General features: G+C 49.4%; 1 protein-coding gene across 24 annotated transcripts in view; it reads left to right on the top strand.

Annotated features, from left to right (window-relative positions):
- The window catches only part of TCF4 (transcription factor 4), a 247603-nt gene extending 235152 nt beyond the window's left edge, over positions 1 to 12451 (top strand). For 17 of the 24 annotated variants that reach the window (XM_030003630.2, XM_030003629.2, XM_030003628.2 and 14 more), the window contains 5 exons: positions 2963 to 3098; positions 4326 to 4488; positions 6742 to 6971; positions 7487 to 7629; positions 7905 to 12451. In XM_030003630.2, the coding sequence (XP_029859490.1) occupies positions 2963 to 3098; positions 4326 to 4488; positions 6742 to 6971; positions 7487 to 7623 (666 nt within the window). In that variant the 3' untranslated portion in view covers positions 7624 to 7629; positions 7905 to 12451. Of the gene's footprint in view, positions 1 to 2962; positions 3099 to 4325; positions 4489 to 6741; positions 6972 to 7486; positions 7634 to 7902 lie in introns of all 24 variants that reach the window. The other 7 variants (XM_030003621.2, XM_030003627.2, XM_030003619.2 and 4 more) reach the window with 2 other exon arrangements.
- The last annotated feature ends 4933 nt before the right edge of the window (positions 12452 to 17384 follow it).

Genomic DNA, 17384 nt, shown 5'->3' with positions numbered 1-17384 from the left:
TCCTCTACTTGTGGAAGTACTTGGTGTGGGTTAGTTTGGGGCTTTTACTGTAGATACCTGTGTGTGCATGTACACACACACGCAAAGGTGTTTGTAGCCTGGTAGGGTTGGAGTTGAAGTCTTCTGTGTCTCAGAAAATACACTGTGTGGGGGTAACGAAGTGATGGGGCTGCCTGAATCTTCTTGCAAGCGGTGGAAACTGGAGAAATAAACTATCCAGGAAAACACTCTATGGAAAGGCCGTTGCAAGGTGGTGGTTCGTGTAACCGTGGAGTTAGAAAGCGTCGGTGTATCGGAGCAGCCCCCTCGCTGGCACGGGGAGGATCGCGGGTAGGAGGGGTGCTGCAGCCGGAGCTCCATCCCATCTTGGGGTGCCTGCCTCCCATGCAGGGAGAGGGGAAAATGGGCTTGAAGTCAATCACAGTGGATAAGAAGTGGTCTTTCTTTCATGCAGGGATGGCTGTAGGTTGGGCAGGCTCGCTAAGCATGCCTGGAATTTGCCAGCTGGCAGGGAAAAAAGCTGCAAATCTCAACAACCAAGATTGATCACATAGTGGGTTGTAAAAAAGAATAAAAGAATTGATAGTTTTTATCATTCAGTTGTGAGCCAGAGGTGGTTACCTTCCAGATCTCTTGAGAACCTAAAGGAGAAGAAATGTGAGGAAATCTTTTTTTATTGGAACCAATTTTAAAAATGTAAATAGAACTTTATATCAGTATGTCAGCGGTAAAGTGGTGGTGACTTCATGACATCGGGTTTTTTGCATCTGAATTCAACACTTCAGTTTAGAAATCCTCCAAATCATTAACTTTCGATTATTACCGTGTCTGCTTCTTGACGTGGTAAAACAAGGCGTAGTCTTCAAGAAGTCAGGCCAAATAATCAAGGTAGCCAGGTTGTCCCTCTTCAAGCTGGACCACCCAGCTGGAGGCATCTCGTGTAGCTCTGTAGCGGAGGTGGTCCAGGGAAGGAGGTGGGCTGCTCCGGGGCAGGAGCAGAACGGGATGCTTGCCATCTCCGGGTCGGTCGGTCGGTCGGTCTGTCTGTCTGTCCGCCAGCACAGGTCATGGATGGAGGCTGGCAGGAAAAGGGAGGGACCCAGAGCGAGACGTGGTGTCTGTCACCGCGCATTTACAGCTTCCAGCCGCTCTCGGGAGCTCCGCTCGAAGGGTGGTGGTTGGTTGCCAACCAGAAGTGGTATCATATGTTTCTTTGTCTTCATAGACCTCAAAACGAAATGGTTTAATGGTTTTCGTCTTTTGTAGAATCACAGAAAAATGTAGATCAGAGGGGACTGGCAGAGGTGGCCGGGGTGAAACCCCTGCTCACGGTGGGGCCAGACTGGGAGTCGGGTCCAGCTCCCAAGCTAGGTCGGTTGCCCAGGGTCTGAGCTGGGTATTGCTGTTTCACTAGGCTTTTTCTTTCATAGGTGTGGGGAAAAAATACTCTTTCTCCTCAGAATGATGTCAGCAGGACTTCATTGTGTTTTCTGCATTGGGATTTCAGGAAGTGGAACTGCCGAGCTCTAAGCGCCCTGTAACAACTGATTCTCTCTTAAAACCAAATAATGCTGGTTCCAGTCTTTTCTTAGTATCTCATGTTTTAAAAATTACAACGTCTCAACAAAGAGAGAGTTTTTGTCTCTGCTATTTTACACTTGCTTTCGGTTATTTGCATTTCGTCTAGTAGTAAAAGATTTTCTCAAGTTCCCCTTGGCAGGATTCCCTTTTATCTTTCTTACTGCGGTCTCGACTTGCTGTTAACAATTATCCTATATTATCTTGTAAGTCTGATCAGAAACATCCCTCCATCTTTTTATCTGCCCGAGAACTTACTTTTTGAGTGTAAAGAGCGATTTACAGTTCTCTGCGGGGTTTATCGCCCTTTTGGCTCGAGCGTTGGGGGGACGTACGCACCTGAGGAGGTGGAGCGCTGAGTTTTCCGTGCGGACGCGCTGTCTGTCTGTCCTTGCGGATGTCTGTCGGTACCTCTCCGGCTCGGAGCGCAGCCAGCCGGAGCTGCCGTGCAGGACCGGGGAGGCAGCGCCAGCGTCGCCACTCCGGGTGCTTTTATATCAAAGCAACTTCTGACAGTTTTGCTCTTCAGACGCGTAACTCTTCTTGGCGGTCTCCTTTATTTAATGAAGGAGCAACCCTGCTCCGCAGAGTGTGTCTGTGAGCCACGTAGAGGAGAGGGATGGATGCGTTTCCATCGCGCCCGTGCTGTCAGCTCCGATGATGGCATTACTGGAGTGTTTAATAAAACCTTTATTGGTATATTACCCGGAGTCACGGCGTTGGCAGGGACGGCGCCCCTTTGGGTTTAGGACTCGGTGGTTGATGAAATCCAGCGAGCGCTAATTTGGACGGGGCTTCTCGTTTTGGAAAGGCAGGTGACACGTTATTATGTTTGGGGGGAGCGGGGGCCGCGCCGCTCGCTGCCGCAGCTCCCGCTGTCAGAGGCTTAGCCGGCATTACGGGGAAAAAAAATGGCAGGCCTGCGAATCTGATCCCCCAAAATGAAAGCCGAATGCCAAATTGAAATTCCTGCAGGATTTCCGATAGCAATGGGGGAATTGAGAAGCCCACAATTAAGCATATGGGCATTAAGATAATTGTCAGATCTGTTGGCGGACATGATAGAAGACAGATGGGTAGGAATCGGCGCGCTCGGCTGCAGCACCCTGGGAGACAATTTGACATTCTACCTGCCTGAGCGGCTCTGCCGCGGTTGTCACGAGGCGCGCGGCGCAGCATCCTCCCGGGCGGCCTGCGCGGGTGTGAGCGCGCGTGATGCGCGCGGTGCGAGCGCGCGGTGCGCGCGCGGCTGCACGGGCCGTCTGCGCCCTCTAGTGAAACGCAGCCCGGTGCCGTGCCTCACCGTCCCCATCCCTCTCCTGGGGTCCCCGGGGTTTGGGGTTCTGCCGGCCGGCCTCACCGCTGCCTCTCTCCTCGCCGGCAGGTCGGAGCGCACCGCGAGGACGGGGTCAGCCTCCGCGGGAGCCACTCGCTCGTGCCAAACCAGGTCCCCGTCCCCCAGCTGCCCGTCCAGTCCGCCACGTCCCCGGATCTGAACCCGCCCCAGGACCCGTACAGGGGTGAGTACCGCCTGCCTGGCAAGCCCGTCCCGGCACGCAGCGTCCCCAAACACGCGGCCGCGACGGCGGGGACCGGGCTGGAGGGATGAGGCGTCCGAGCTCCCGGTCGCGGGGATGTCGGGAGACCGTAACGCAGCGCGGGGCACGGCGGGCACGGCGGGGGGGCAGAGCCTCTTCGCTAATTCAGCTCTGCTCTCTGAATTGCTACAGTGAGAAGGGTGCAGGCAGCTTGCCTCTGGACAGGGAGCTTTGATACCAGGACTGCTTTAAGCAGCAAAGTTAAGAGTGTAGAAAACACTGCAGGACGCACATCAAAAAGCTGTGAGTGTAAGGTGAGACTCAGACCCACAGATTTTCCACCACCTTTACGGTTCTGCCTGTGGGAAGGATGGCACCGGCGTGCCTCTCCTTGGCTCACAAGATGTGTTGCACTGTCCTAAGCCTGGCAGACTCCTCTGCAGGGTTACTGGAAAGCAGGCCTGGAGCTAACCGAACCCCGAGGACATCGGGGGTCTGTCGTTATTCCTAGAGGCAGCTGATCTCCCCATTAAAGTGAGAAAGAAAGAGCCCAAACTATTATGAGGTCTTGTCCATTCATTGCAGCCGAGGTATTTTGATTATTTTGAGAATGGCATATTAAAGATTTTTTTTTTAAGGTGAAGGAAAAGTTATGTAGTGATTGAAGAACGAGAGTGGCAGCTAGGCATCCCGTGCCCCCTTCCACGGCTACCTAACAGCTGGAAATGTGGGTCTGGGCAAGATCACAAGCTCTCTGTCCGTTTGTAAAATGCAGATAATGTCGTCTGCTAACAGGTAGCGGGTGTGCAGAACTCCTTCAGATGCAGGAATCAAATTTGCTCTAGGAGTTCAAAGTCTTACTTTCTTCCTAAATCCTTGCTTGCAGAAGCAGCTCAGGGTGAGGGCTGGTGCACGTGCCAGCTCCCCGCTCAGAGCGAGATGCGTGGGTCCTGCGATCACGGTCCCCGGTGCCGTTCAGCTGATGTTTCGTAGACAGCGAGTCCTCCTCTGTTCCTAAAGGCGGAGGAGCAGAGCTAGACCTCAAAGCCCTGGCCGAACCCCATTTTCAGGAGCTGCCACCCCCACGCCTGGCTCTGCTGGGGCTGCGCCCGCGGGTCACCCTTCGCTGGGGACAGAGGACGCAGACCCAGACCATTCAGGCGTTGGCTTAAGCGCTGCTTGACAGCTCGTCCGTGTGTTTTCTCGCAGGCATGCCAACTGGACTGCAAGGGCAGAGCGTTTCTTCGGGTAGCTCCGAAATCAAATCTGACGACGAGGGAGATGAAAACCTCCAGGACACAAAGTCTTCTGAGGACAAGAAACTAGAGGATGACAAGAAGGATATCAAATCAATTACTAGGTCAAGATCTAGGTAACAGTATATAATAGTGTCGCTTCATTTAATTCCTTTACTGGATTTCGATGAAGTGAACAGAACAGGAGGAAACTATGAGGTTTTTTCCTGGCAGGTAAAACCACAGCCTAAGTGGAATGGCATGGCTGTTCTGGCAGTACCGAGTACCTTTCTGGTACCTCTACTCCAGGACATCCTCAAATTGGAACAATTCACAAATTTGGACACTGAGCAAGTTCTCCACAACCTGTAAAGAAATTGCTTTACGCTAAAATGTATGAACTAGGCTGTTATTCCTCTCTGCCTGTGCTTGCAAATTGGAATACAGTATGGATTTTCATCTCTTTAAAAATGTGCCTAACAGCTGATCACACCTGCACCTGAACTAACAAACCGTATGCTTTTCTTTTACCTCTGAAATAAAATTGTCATTCCCAGTCCTCAATTTCGGTAAATCTCTAGGGCTCCCTAGGTTTAAGCAGAGGGTTTAGAGGTCTTTACTTTACTTGTTCGGCATATTCTTTATAAATTTTTGGAACGTATTAGTGAAGTCGTAGCTGGATTTTATCATCTGGGAGCTCACGCCCATGGTGAACGTGAACAATGTCTATGGGTGCTGCAAACGTGAACCTGAGCAAGGGACAGGCTTTACTTCTGTCCCTTGGATTTCACCTGCCTCGCCTGCACGTCACCAGAGGGCCCGAGGTACAGCTCAGGACTGCAGGTACTCCTCGGCATCAGTCGAGTCCCAAGCTATGCAGCAAAAAGCCCAGTAAAGCTGAAATCCAGGCACAACCCTGCTTTTTTCAGGGGATTTTTTTTAAAGATGGAATGGCAGTGTCCTTCTGCCTTTTCTCCTTCCACGCCTGGTTCTCTGTATAAAAACTGAGCCGAGGTAAGAAGCGTCTGAGCAGACGGGCTGCCCCCGAGAGAGCGCCGAGACTCAGACCTCTCAGGCCGGCGCCCGGCGGTGTTTAAAACATTAATTACATTCACGTCTCTTATGACTGGAGAAAATAGATGGCACTCGACATTTTCTCTGAATAAATGTGTTGAAGTAACCATATGTAGAAGTGAGGCTTTCATGTGCGTTTACGATATGGTAAGAAGAAGGCACCTTTATGCTGATGCGAGGTGATCGTGGTTCTTGTTAATTCAACAAATACTCTGTCGCTTATGCATATTTATATGTGCTTTGAAGCTTTTGTAGGCTAACATTTTTGCTTTTAACACGCTTGCAGCTTTAAACGGTTACTCCTGATACTTAGTTATATGTCTAAATCCATGTTGTTAGGGCTGCTGAAAATTTAGATATTTAGTTATATGTCTAAATCCATGTCGTTAGGGCTGATGAAAATTTATTACTCCATTTGCATAACCAATTCAAATTATATAGTGCCAGTGATTCACCAGTGGATGTGTTTTCAATTTCAAATCATCATTTTATCTGGATAGAAAGCAGGTTTGTTGCAGAAAGGATGCAGAAGTTCACCCTAGGGCTCTTCACAGCCAGAAATGACTTCCGTGGCTCTCTGCCCGTGGGCGTTTTGGTGCCCCGTGCTCCGTGCTGGGACTGGGGTGCTGCCCGCGCCGCCTGCCCGTGGCTCCCCACCGCCACTGTTAGGGAGGACGGCCGATCCTCCCCTTCGGGAGTAGAGAAAGTTCCTTCCAAACCCCAAATGACGGTCTTCTGAAAGGGAGTCGTGTAAATGCACGGCTGTCGTTCTGGCTTGGCAGGCACTGCTGAGGGGCCGGAGCCCGTGGGAGTTGGGTGCTGGCACTGGTGGGAGCTGGGGCAGGTCCCCTCGCCGGTCGGGGACGAGCTCCTCGCTCCTGGGGCGAACCCACAGGCAGCAAAGATGGAAAGTGGGAGCAGTGCAGGGAGCCACCAGCACGTCCTTTGGGGTTAAAACCCCTTTGGGGTTAAAAGGGTGACTCTGAGCGGAGATTTGCCAGGATTTAAAATGTTGCAGTACTGGCTGTGATAAAATACGTTATTGAAAAAAAGCTGTGTTTTTGCTTCTTTAAAATATCGCAAGTCCTGCCTTGCAGATTGTAAAGCCTCGTTACAAACCAAGGCTTTACTCAGAGTAAAATTCAAGGGGACTGACTTTTGCACAGGTTTGGTGGAAGGGGAACAGTAAATAAGAATCGTTCAGAAGGTGTCTGTTCGTGAATTGTAGCCGTGCTTTTGGACAAAGTCTCTTGAAAATCTTTGCGCTCCTTATTTTCCACATCATTAGAAAATGATGTATTCCTTTTGTCTCCCAGCAATAACGATGACGAAGACCTGACACCGGAGCAGAAGGCCGAGAGGGAAAAGGAAAGGAGAATGGCCAACAACGCTCGGGAGCGCCTCCGCGTCCGCGACATCAACGAGGCTTTCAAGGAGTTGGGCCGGATGGTGCAGCTCCATCTGAAGAGCGACAAGCCCCAGACCAAGCTCCTGATTTTACACCAGGCTGTGGCCGTCATCCTCAGCTTAGAGCAGCAAGTCAGAGGTCAGTGTGCCGCGGGGTCTCCGCGCATCCCTCCCGGGCTTCGGCCGTGCCAAACACGCCTTTCTGGGTTGGGGAAAGCCTGGCCGGGGGCACCGGGTGCCAGGGAGAGCGGCAAGACCTAACCCTTGGCACCCGGAGCCGGCCGGGCGCGTCTGAGCAGCCGGGGAGCTCGCGTTCCCCTGCTGCTCCGGCACCGGGGATGCCGGCGTAGGTCCTCGGCAGCCTCGGCACGCTTTACGTTCTTCGGCAAGATCCAAATTCAATATTAAGCTTGGCTGCTCCTTAGCAAAGCGCAAACACGGAGGTATTTGCAGAGCTTGTGTACGGAGTCGTGCTGCATTTCGGCGCTCGACCTGACCGAGCTGCGTCCTCCGCTTCAGCCCGCTAAATTCCTGTAGCAGGACTGGAACGAATAACTGACGACTAATTATTCTAAACGCCCATGCGATGAAGCGTAGACCAACCTGGTATAAGAATGTGAGTATTTGAAACCGCCTTTTGCTTCGATTCAACAGAAAGAAATCTGAATCCTAAAGCAGCGTGTCTGAAAAGAAGGGAAGAAGAGAAAGTATCTTCAGATCCTCCTCCGCTTTCCCTGGCAGGACCCCACCCTGGGATGGGAGATGCCTCCAATCACATGGGACAGATGTAAAAAAAGGCAAGTTTGTTTGCAGCCATGCCCTGGGAGCCTTCTGCCCCGCACCCGCAGGGGTTGCCCCCGGTCCAGCCCCCCGTCCCAGGGCAGACCGTCCCCCGGGGTGCCGCGCGCGGGGGTGGACGTGCCAGCCCACCCCTTATAAACTGGTTTTCGGGTCGCCCTGCGAGCACGCTTGATTTCCAAGGCAGTGTTCGGGTGGGTTGCTGGAGGAGGGTGTAGGGACGCGCGCAGGCTCGACTCTCCTCGACTGATGAGATTTTTTACTTCTTCCGCAGGTCCAAGTTGCCACATTTCTTCATTTAAGCAAGAGACCACTTCCTTAACAGCTGTATTATCTTAAACCCACATAAACACTTCTCCTTAACCCCTTTTTTGTAATATAAGACAAGTCTGAGTAGTTAAGAATCACAGACGCAAGAGATTTCAGCATTCCCGATTATTAAAACCGAGAAAAAACAAACAAAAAGTGCAACTTGAGGGACGACTCTCTTTAACATATCATGCAGAATGTCTAACGCAGTATGTTACGAGCTGTAAGTGCACAGCCTAGAGACTGAATGGCAATCTTCTCCACACTGTGGGACAATGCATTTGTGCCTAAACTTCTTTTGGAAAAAAAAAAAAATATAATTAATTTGTAAGTCTGAAAAAAATATTTAATTTAAAATTGTAAACTTGCAATAATGAAAAAGTGTACTTCTGAAGAAAAAAAAATGAGCGTTTTTGTTGGTGTGCTAGACAGCTAGTGTTTATACTTACTGGATATTAAAAGGGAAGCTTTGCTGCCCAGATATTTACAAAACCAGCAAACGTCCTAATGAAAACTGAAGCGATGACATTAGCCATTCCTTAGGGTAGGAGAAACAGATGGATCTTATAGACCTATGACAAATATATATATATAAATATATATATAAATATATATTAAAAATTTAGTGAATATGGTAAGCTTTTGTTCATTTGTTTCAGACTTTTTTGCTCCTGTAAAAAAATAGTACTGATTAACTTTTTTAAAAAGAAGATTTTACTGTAAATAAGGATTTTTTTGTCTTATTTCTGTCCCTCTCCCCTGTTTTTGTTATTGTAACCTGTAGTGCCAACTCTGTCTCTGGAGGGGTAGTGCAGGATGAAACGCTGACCCTGACGTTGCTTCTCATTCATAACTAAAGTAGAGAGTTGTTTCTTCAGTCTTTGGGGAAGACAGGACTTTGGGGCCGGCGGTGTGCCGGCACCCCGGGCGCGGGAGCGAGCCCCGGCCGCCCCGCTGCTCCGCTCGACCCTTTTCTGGGATTTTCAGAGGTACAAGGTTAGAATGCTACAATGTTACCACTGTGCCTTCCAATGTTTATATCATCGGAAACATAACATAATCAAAGTGGCTGTGATTAACGAACCGATTAAAGTGTTACCTATGTGTGTAGCCTAAATAGTGTGCAGTGAGGCGTTGCTGAATACATGGTCAGATTTGGGGGGGGGGGGGGACGACACACACCATCGCGGGGGAAAATTGCAAGTAGTGTGACAGATTTGATCGACTTCTTTTTCTGTTGTTCTTCTCTCGTTTTTAAGTGGATTATTTAAGTGTAGACCACTCGCTGCCTCCTCCTTTCTTTGTGAAATGCCAATTTCGGTCATCATGCAGCATTATAACAAGCCTTATGAGTCCTAAAGCATTAAGTTGCACTTTCTCGAGGAGGGGTGGTAGTACAGTATTTCTCTGGCCAGTACGAATGAAGTTTTTACTTAACATATTTAATAGTAACATAGCTCAAACTATGGCACAGCAGCTCATCAGATAACTAGCTTTGAAGTCTGGGCACAATTGAACCAACTTCCATAGTGAATCTTAATAACGATTGACTTTGGTGTACAGTACGATTAACAGATAGTGCTCCTAGTTAAGTATTTGTCAGCATCCTTTTGTCTCTAATTCCAGTTTCTATTTTTACAGCCACACCAACCTGGCATGTATTTTAAATAAAATCTCCCTGTTCGAGTAGATTTTCCACCTATCAACACTGAATAAATGCCATAAATCCATCAAACGGTCTAAATGTTCCATCTGTTCTCCTGTTTTGCCAGTTATATAGTAATGAAAAATACATTTGTAAATTTTATGCAACAAATGGCAAACGTATCATTATTTTGAAATTGTGTATGTAAAAGTTATATTTTTACATGTAGACTCTTGTTATTATGTGTTTTAATACATTGTATCAGTTTTTTTGTTTATAAAAATCTGTGTGGTTGAAAAAAAGTCTCATTTAAATGAAATAGTGAGATACAAGAATCTGAATTTTATGTTTGTTTCTGAAAACGTAAAGAACAAATATGATAGTTACCACGTGCTCACCTTCGACATCCCCATACCCATTTGGATTAGCTGTGTGCGTGCTGAAAACTGTAAATATGTTCAGTAGCGATAAAACTTTCAATGTTTTGATTTGTCGATAAGTTTCTCAAATGTGGAGGTGGATTCAACTGCTAGAGCAGACGCTAGAGGAGACCACACTAAGGCTTAATTCCGAGTTACAGAGGCTTATTGCAGGAGAAACGCTGGACTTGGAGCAGGCCTGGTTTGTCTGAGAGGGGGTCTAATAAAGCTTGAGCCCACCCGGCGCTAACGACGGCCAGTGGTCCCCTCGGCAGGCCGGAGGGCTCTGCTGCTCCGAGCCGCGCGGGTTGTCCCTCTGGATGGCGTGAAGAGCACGATGCCGATGAACAAGCCATATATTTTTTTCCAGGAGACCTCAGACCCGGTGGACCACACTCGGTTTCGGTCTGTCCGAGTGCACCACTCGATCGGGGTAGGGACCGGCAAGGAGATCATCACCGAGATGCTGAGGACTGTGCTTCTGATAAACGATGTAAAAAAAAAAAAAAAAAAAAAAATTATAAGACCAACTTCATGTTTATTTAAAACAATCTGTGGACAGAAAATAAATGACAAGTTTAGTTTCTGGAACTTAAAGAGAAAGAAAAAGCTTTTCTTGTTCCGCTCGCACTCGGCTCTCGCTGAACTCGAGGAGCGGCTCGGGGCCGTGCCGCGGGACGGATGCCGGCGGCGCGCTGCGGGCGCTCCCAGGCTCGCAGTCCCTCCTTTGCGCAGGATGCGCCCTCGTCCGTCCTGGATTTAAGAACTGAGGATCCTGGCCGGCTTCCGCTCCGGACGAGGCAAGATTTAAAAACAAAAACGCCCCACGAGTGTGTAATCCTTCATTTTTTCCGTTATTTCCCAGCCCAGGTAAGGTGTGCGCATCTCGAGCTGCCTTTCTCCGAGGGGATTGAGCTGATGATACTTAGTGAAAGCGGTGAAGGTTTTAGAAAGCTGTACCCTGTGGTAATAAAACCGGGCTAAGAAACTCGCAAAGAAAGAAATAAAATACTGAATTAGCAGCTTTTTCTGAACTGATCCACCTCCACATTCAAGTAATTTATGAATATGCTGAATAGGGAATCTGTTCATCTAGAACTTTTTTACCATTTGTCTTCTGTGTAGCTGCAAGGAACACTAATGTTTATACAACTGTCAGTCCTACCAGTGATGCAACTTGTACTGATTCAGTCTTCCGAGGTTTTTTGGGTTTTTTTTAGTTTTTTTTTCAGGGGGCGGGGGGGGGGGAGGCAACGAAGATGGGTGGTCAGGGAGAGGAGGGGTTCACCTTTGTATCCAATAGGCAGAATACGATCCGTGTCCAAAAGCGAACAATACAGAATATTGCCAGGAATGAAGAGATTTCAGCGGAAACAAGCACAAATAAAAAAATAAAAAATAAATTAAAAAAAAAAAAAGAAAAAAAAAGGAAAAAAAAAAAGAAAAAGAAAAAATTAGTCCACTGGTTGACTGGAAAAAAAAACCTAGAGGTGGAATACGATGAATTCCAACACAGCGGGGCACCAGGGCCCGGGGGGGCCCTACCTTTTCGTTTTGTTTTTGTTTTGTTTGTTTGTTTTTTAAAAAACATGTTCTTTCTCATGGGACTTGAAGTTGATTCATATTTGTGCAGTGCTGGTTTGACCATACTCATTTCAAGTATTATAGACTTATGTAATGGTGAAAATATATGAACTGTGGCCTTTTTCATTCTTGTTACTTGTGATGCAATTAAGTGAAGATAAGAAAAAAAAAAAAAGCAGAGATTTACCATGTATCAGTGCCTGGCTTTTTGTTATAAAGCTTCGTTTGTCTAGTGCTCTTTTTGCTATAAAATAGACTGTAGTACACCCTAGTAGGAAAAAAAAAACTAAATTTAAAAATAAAAAATATATTTGGCTTATTTTTCACAGGAGCAATCCTTTTATACCATGAATATTACGGAAAAAAAAAATTGTCAGATTCTGAATATTTCTTCTTTGTAGATTTTTGGAATCATTCTGAGTAAAAGTTTGTTACTTTATTTTACTATTTAAAAGATGTTATTTTACCATGTGTTATTGAGATGAAACTGTATGGTAGCTTTTTTTTTTTAGTTGTAGGTCGCAACGGGGAAATTTTTGCGACTATACACATAGCTGCAGCAGTAAAAACAAAAAACAGGAAAAAAATGAAAAAAAGGGAAAAATATTAAAAAAAAAAAAAAAAAAGATGAACAGTTACACCTTGTTTTCAATGTGTGGCTGAGTGCCTCGATTTTTTCATGTTTTTGGTGTATTTCTGATTTGTAGAAGTGTCCAAACAGGTTGTGTGCTGGAGTTCCTTCAAGAAGATGACAAGCAAACAAAGACAGCTTGGTGTAGGCCATTACCTGTTTCTCATCTGTAGTTATTCGATGCCGTCATGTACATGACCGTTCTGTAGCAATAAATGTGCCATTTTTATAAACCGTTTCCGACACTTGGGTTTCATTTCATTCCGCATTGCCCATCGCCGCCGGGGCCGTCCGGCCGCCGCCGTGCCCCAGCCTGGTTTTGGGGGGGGGGGGGTTCTTAGGAGAAGGGGTGCTTTTTTTTTTTTTTTTAATACGCGTCTGCGTTTTGGGTAAAAACCCGTTGTTCCCGTGTGTCCTGGTGCGTGTGCCGTGCCCCGGCGGGGCTCGGTGCTGCGCTGCGCCGGGACCCTGGTGCTGGAGCGGCCGGAGGAGCCAGTGCCGGCGGCCGTGCCGGGCGCTTCGGGCTTTCCCCCGCGGTCGCTTCTTCACTGGCCGGGAACGTTGGCAAAGCGCTTTCCGATCCTCTCGGAGGAAGGTGCCGTAAAAAGGCAAGATCATTTTCATTCTCATTCTCATATAGATTTTACTCTGCTCCGTAAGTAAAACATCTGTATTTCACCCTAAAACTCCTTGAGCCCCTGCAAGAATACAAAGCACCTGCTAGAGCAAGCAGGGGATGCTGCACAGGGGTGTGCTGGAGCGCAGGCAACCCTCGAACCTCGGAAAAATAGGCGGAATCTGTAAAATCCAAGGCTGCGTATCTGCAGAAATGTAAACCGTGCAAGTGTTTCGCTCTGCCCTCGCTTGCCGTGCTCGGTCGGCACTCACCACGTCGGTGGGTCAGCTCTTCTGCGGGTTTTTCTCTGCTACAATTTCATGGTTGGAGCTGGAGCGAAGACCCAAGATGCGCGATCACTGTAAACCGAGCGTTGCCAACCTCACTCATGGTTTCACGGTATTTACGCTTTTTTTTTTTTTTTTTTTTTAATAATTCACTTCTGGTTGGCACTGTTGGACCTTCTCAAGCCAGACGGAACCCACGGAGTTCAGAGCTGTACAAACGCCTTGCCTCACATCCTACCGACAGAAAGTTGTGCGAACGGCGGTGGTGGGGACGTACGAGCCGAGAGGGGATCTTGGTGCAACGGCCTTGGGTTGGTTTGGGAGAAACGAGGAGGGGGCTGGTTCACACAACATTTATACAACACCGGAGATGGACCTAAGAACCGTTGCAGATTTGCACTGAGGAATGATTTACCCTGTGTGGTGTCTCTGGGATCTTTTCGATTATTACTGACGCCTGCGAGGCCCGTCAGCGCGGCCGTCGGTAGCAAAATACGAGGACTCGATTTAATTAGTTATACATGACGTGCATCTGATACTTGCAAAGCTTTTGAGTGATAACACCTTTAGTTTTGCCGATGAATAGAGTTTTATTGCTGCGGTTTACCCTTCTACCACAATTCATTATTGCTACTGAATGATGCAGTTTGGTCTCTTTGAGCGTTACAAATGAAATGATGTGTTTAACTGAGTTTTCCTTCCCGACCAGGATAGTAGGTCATTTTAAATAACTGCAGACGCTGGCTCCGTGCTGTTTCCTGGGGGAGGGTGCTCAGACATCTCAGACAGAAAATAATCTCAAATTAATTCCTTCTGGAGAACGTGGGTTTCGGGGCCAGCCCCTCGAGGCTGCGCGTGGCTGCCGGGCACGGCCCGGCCGGGGGGGATCTCCACGTGCCCTGCTGACTCTCGGGGCATTTGGGAGGAACTCCTGCAACCCCCCCGCCCCGAGCCCACACCTCCACAACCACCAGACCTCTCCTTCCCAGCACCGCCAGCCTGGAGCGAGCAGGAGCCCCTGCCTGTTTCTGCCTGCGTCGCCCGCTCTCAAGATGCCACCGGAGCCGCCTGCCCAGCGCGTCCCAGTGCTGCCAGTCCTCCTCTGCCCGGGAAGATGCCTGCGCTGCTACACCATCCCCAGTGCCACCAGTCCCATCCTGGGCGCAGCACGGCTGGAGCGAGGAGCCGTGCGGGCAGGGATGGAGGAGGAGGAGGAGGAGGAGGAGGAGGAGGAGGAGGCTCGAGTGGGTTATTTCTCCACTTGCAGAAACCAAAGACGCTTTGCCAAGGCGGGCGCCCCGAGGGGCTGCGAGGGCTGGGAAAGGTGCACGGGTGGGATGGGGCACCGGGCACAGCTCTGCCATTCCAGGGCCGGGCAGAGAGATGCCCGGGATGGAAACGTGGCCACTGACAGCAACTCAACCATGCTGCGTTAGAGGGTTTTCAACAGGACATTCAGTTGGTAATTCATTTATGAGGAGCTTGGGCTTTTTTGTTGTTTACTAATGAAGCAACAGGACTCCACATTTCTTCTGAAAAAGAATAGAAGAGCTGAAGGGTGGAAGAATGGGTCTCATTCTTCTGGTGTCTCTATAGATAGAGTTTGGATGAGGAGTCATCCCACCCTGTCCCGTGGCTGACAGCTCTAGGAAAGTTGGCTTGATATCATATGCAATTACACTGCAATTATGTTGGTAGCCAGTAAATACATCTCGAGTGTCTTGAGCTTGTAAATCTTCGAAGTGTGAGCACTGGGAATGAAACCGCCCCGTCCTCTCGGCTGGAGCTCAGACACAGAGCCCGGCTGCATTACACGGCACGGGGGTCACAGCGGGGTAATAGGGAGCTTCACCCCATTTCTGAGCCAGAGAAAACCTCTCGGGCTCCATCCCTGCACCCCTTTGCTGTGAAGTTCCCTGCAGCGATCTTCTCCAGACATGTAGGTTTGGGGTTTTGTTTTGTTTTGTTTTTAAAACAATGCTGAGGCTAAAATGCAGTTCCCCGGCCTTGTTTACTTTCTGCTTTGGTACCTGTGGTTTTAAGAGCTAAACCCTGTTTACGTGGGCACACAGCGAGGGTCCCCCCAGGACGAAGCCTTTCAGGCAGTGTTGTCCTTTTACGCTTGGATGCAAACTGCCACTGGCCCTGCTGTTAGCAGTTCCCCACCCTTATTTAAACCCTAGCAGTCATCAGTTTGGTGGCATGGACCTTTGAAGACAAGCCCTCCTAGCCTGGAGTGAAGTACATGGTGATTAAGACTCATCTCATACTTCAGGGGCTCGCCCCAAGACTATGGCTTTAGCCCATCACTGTCAGATGCTGATTTACATGTGTGCCAGGGGAGTGTGGAGACAGCCTTTTGGATTTGGTAACAGTTTTTACGTACTTAATGGGGAGGTGAGGATCAAGGCTTGTCTGGGGGAAGCGTCCATCACCCAGCATCTCTGGGAGCAGACCACACTGCTGGAGCAAGCAGTCTGGCCCATGGCTTGGTACTGGTGTTCTGAGCAACGCTAGAAAAAGAGATTGCCACTGCTTCTCTCCTATGTCTAGGAGAAAGACCTCATGTTTTGGGTACTCCTATGTGCAGAGAGCAACTCTTCTGTCAGAGGGCACATCCCGGGACAGCCAGGCCACCTGTGCAGCGATGGCTTCACAACAGCTGCATTTTCTGATGCGAGAAAAAAAAAAAGCTACAATAGATAAACCAGGGCAAGAGCAAAATACCCACATTTGCACGCAATGCATCTGCCTGAGCTCGCTCACATCCCAGGAGGACTCAGTCCATACCTGCTGGTGGATGAGCGGCTGCAGGTCCCGGCGGCAGCAACCTCAGAGGGCTTTGCAAAGCGGCAGGGCTCTGCTGGTAGGACAGGCTGGGGATTCTGCCCCTGCAGAGCAGCAAGTTGGTAATAAGCCGTGCTCTGCAAACTCTGCCTCGCTGCACACTTTAACCAGCCAAGACGCACGTGGTTACCCCAGGCACCGGCGCAGGACAAGGCAGCCCGCTGCCAGCCGGGGCTCGTGGCAGCCCGTGCCGCCCACCAGCCGTCCAGGGGCAGGTCCCGTGCCCCAAACTGCTGCTTGGTGATGTTCAGCTCGGGCAGGCTTTGCTCAGCGGGCACTGAAATGCCCCGGGACGCACACCGCTGCTGTGGCCAGCAGCTCTCGCGGCAGTGGTGCCCATCACCTGGCGTCCCCGGGATGCTCGGTCTGGAAAACTGCATCTGGAAGCAGGATTGTAATACTGGAGAGTACATGTGCACACCCGTGCACAGTATTTCTGCTAAGAAAAAAATGCAGCGGTGCCCAAAGCTGCAGGAGGACGGTGCTGCGGGAGGAAACCTCTGCCCAGGGCAGATGCCCAGCCCAGGCTTGGCCTCAGCACAGGGAGAGGAAGGAGGATGGGATGGGATGGGATGGGATGGGATGGGAAGCAGCTGGGGGAAATGACCAGGCCAAAAGCATCAATGTAGGAAGAAGTGGGGGATAAAAGCTGTCCGGCTCCCTGGGTGATGGGAGGGGTGGTTCCTGGGTGTGTTAATAAAAATCAATCAATGAATCAATCAATCAATTAGAGGCAAGGTTGTTTGCATTTTGGGAAGATGGGCAAGCCAGGTGATTTATTTTTTTTAAGAACAAAACCAGTTTGGAAGCACGCTGGGGTAGCAGAAGGTCAGCCACCGAAGGCAGGCGCAGGCTGTGTTTTGCTGCAGGACTTTCCAGTGTTTGCCCAGCAGCGCGGTGGCCCTGGGACAGGCTGGGGCCACGTGGGAGCTCGGTGACAAGGTGATGAGGCACTGGCAGCGACCGCCCAGCCTCAGGTAGGATGGTCAGTAATGTTTCCTTGACCCCCAGTCACTGGTTTTCCTTTTAATTGCTTAATTTTACCCAGCTACCACTGACTTCACACTCTTAGAATAACTGAAGGAGTTTCTCCCCCTCCTTTTGGCTAATACCAGTGTTACTGGAAGTTGGCAGGTTCAAAGCCTGTTTGAGGCACTTCTGAGAAGAGCAGGCAGGCACTTCCCTGAGTAAACGGGGTTTCTGGGGTACTCCTGCCCACCCGCTGGCTGGGACCGTGTCCTTCCCAGGAAAACTGATTTCCCATCCGATGCTATTACCGGCAGTGTTGGCAAAGCTGCCAACATTTTCCCATTCCCTGTGGGGGGAAACCTGGAAGTTTTTCTGGTGAAAAATGAAAACATTATCCCAAAATACCCCCAAATAACACAGGGTTATGCAGGAATCTCCCCCGGAGGG

Source organism: Aquila chrysaetos, chromosome Z (genome assembly GCF_900496995.4).
Source record: "Aquila chrysaetos chrysaetos chromosome Z, bAquChr1.4, whole genome shotgun sequence".
Classification (NCBI taxonomy): Eukaryota; Metazoa; Chordata; class Aves; order Accipitriformes; family Accipitridae; genus Aquila; species Aquila chrysaetos.
The sequence above is the reverse complement of the archived record's forward strand: the minus strand, read 5'-3'. Positions and strand labels throughout refer to the sequence as shown.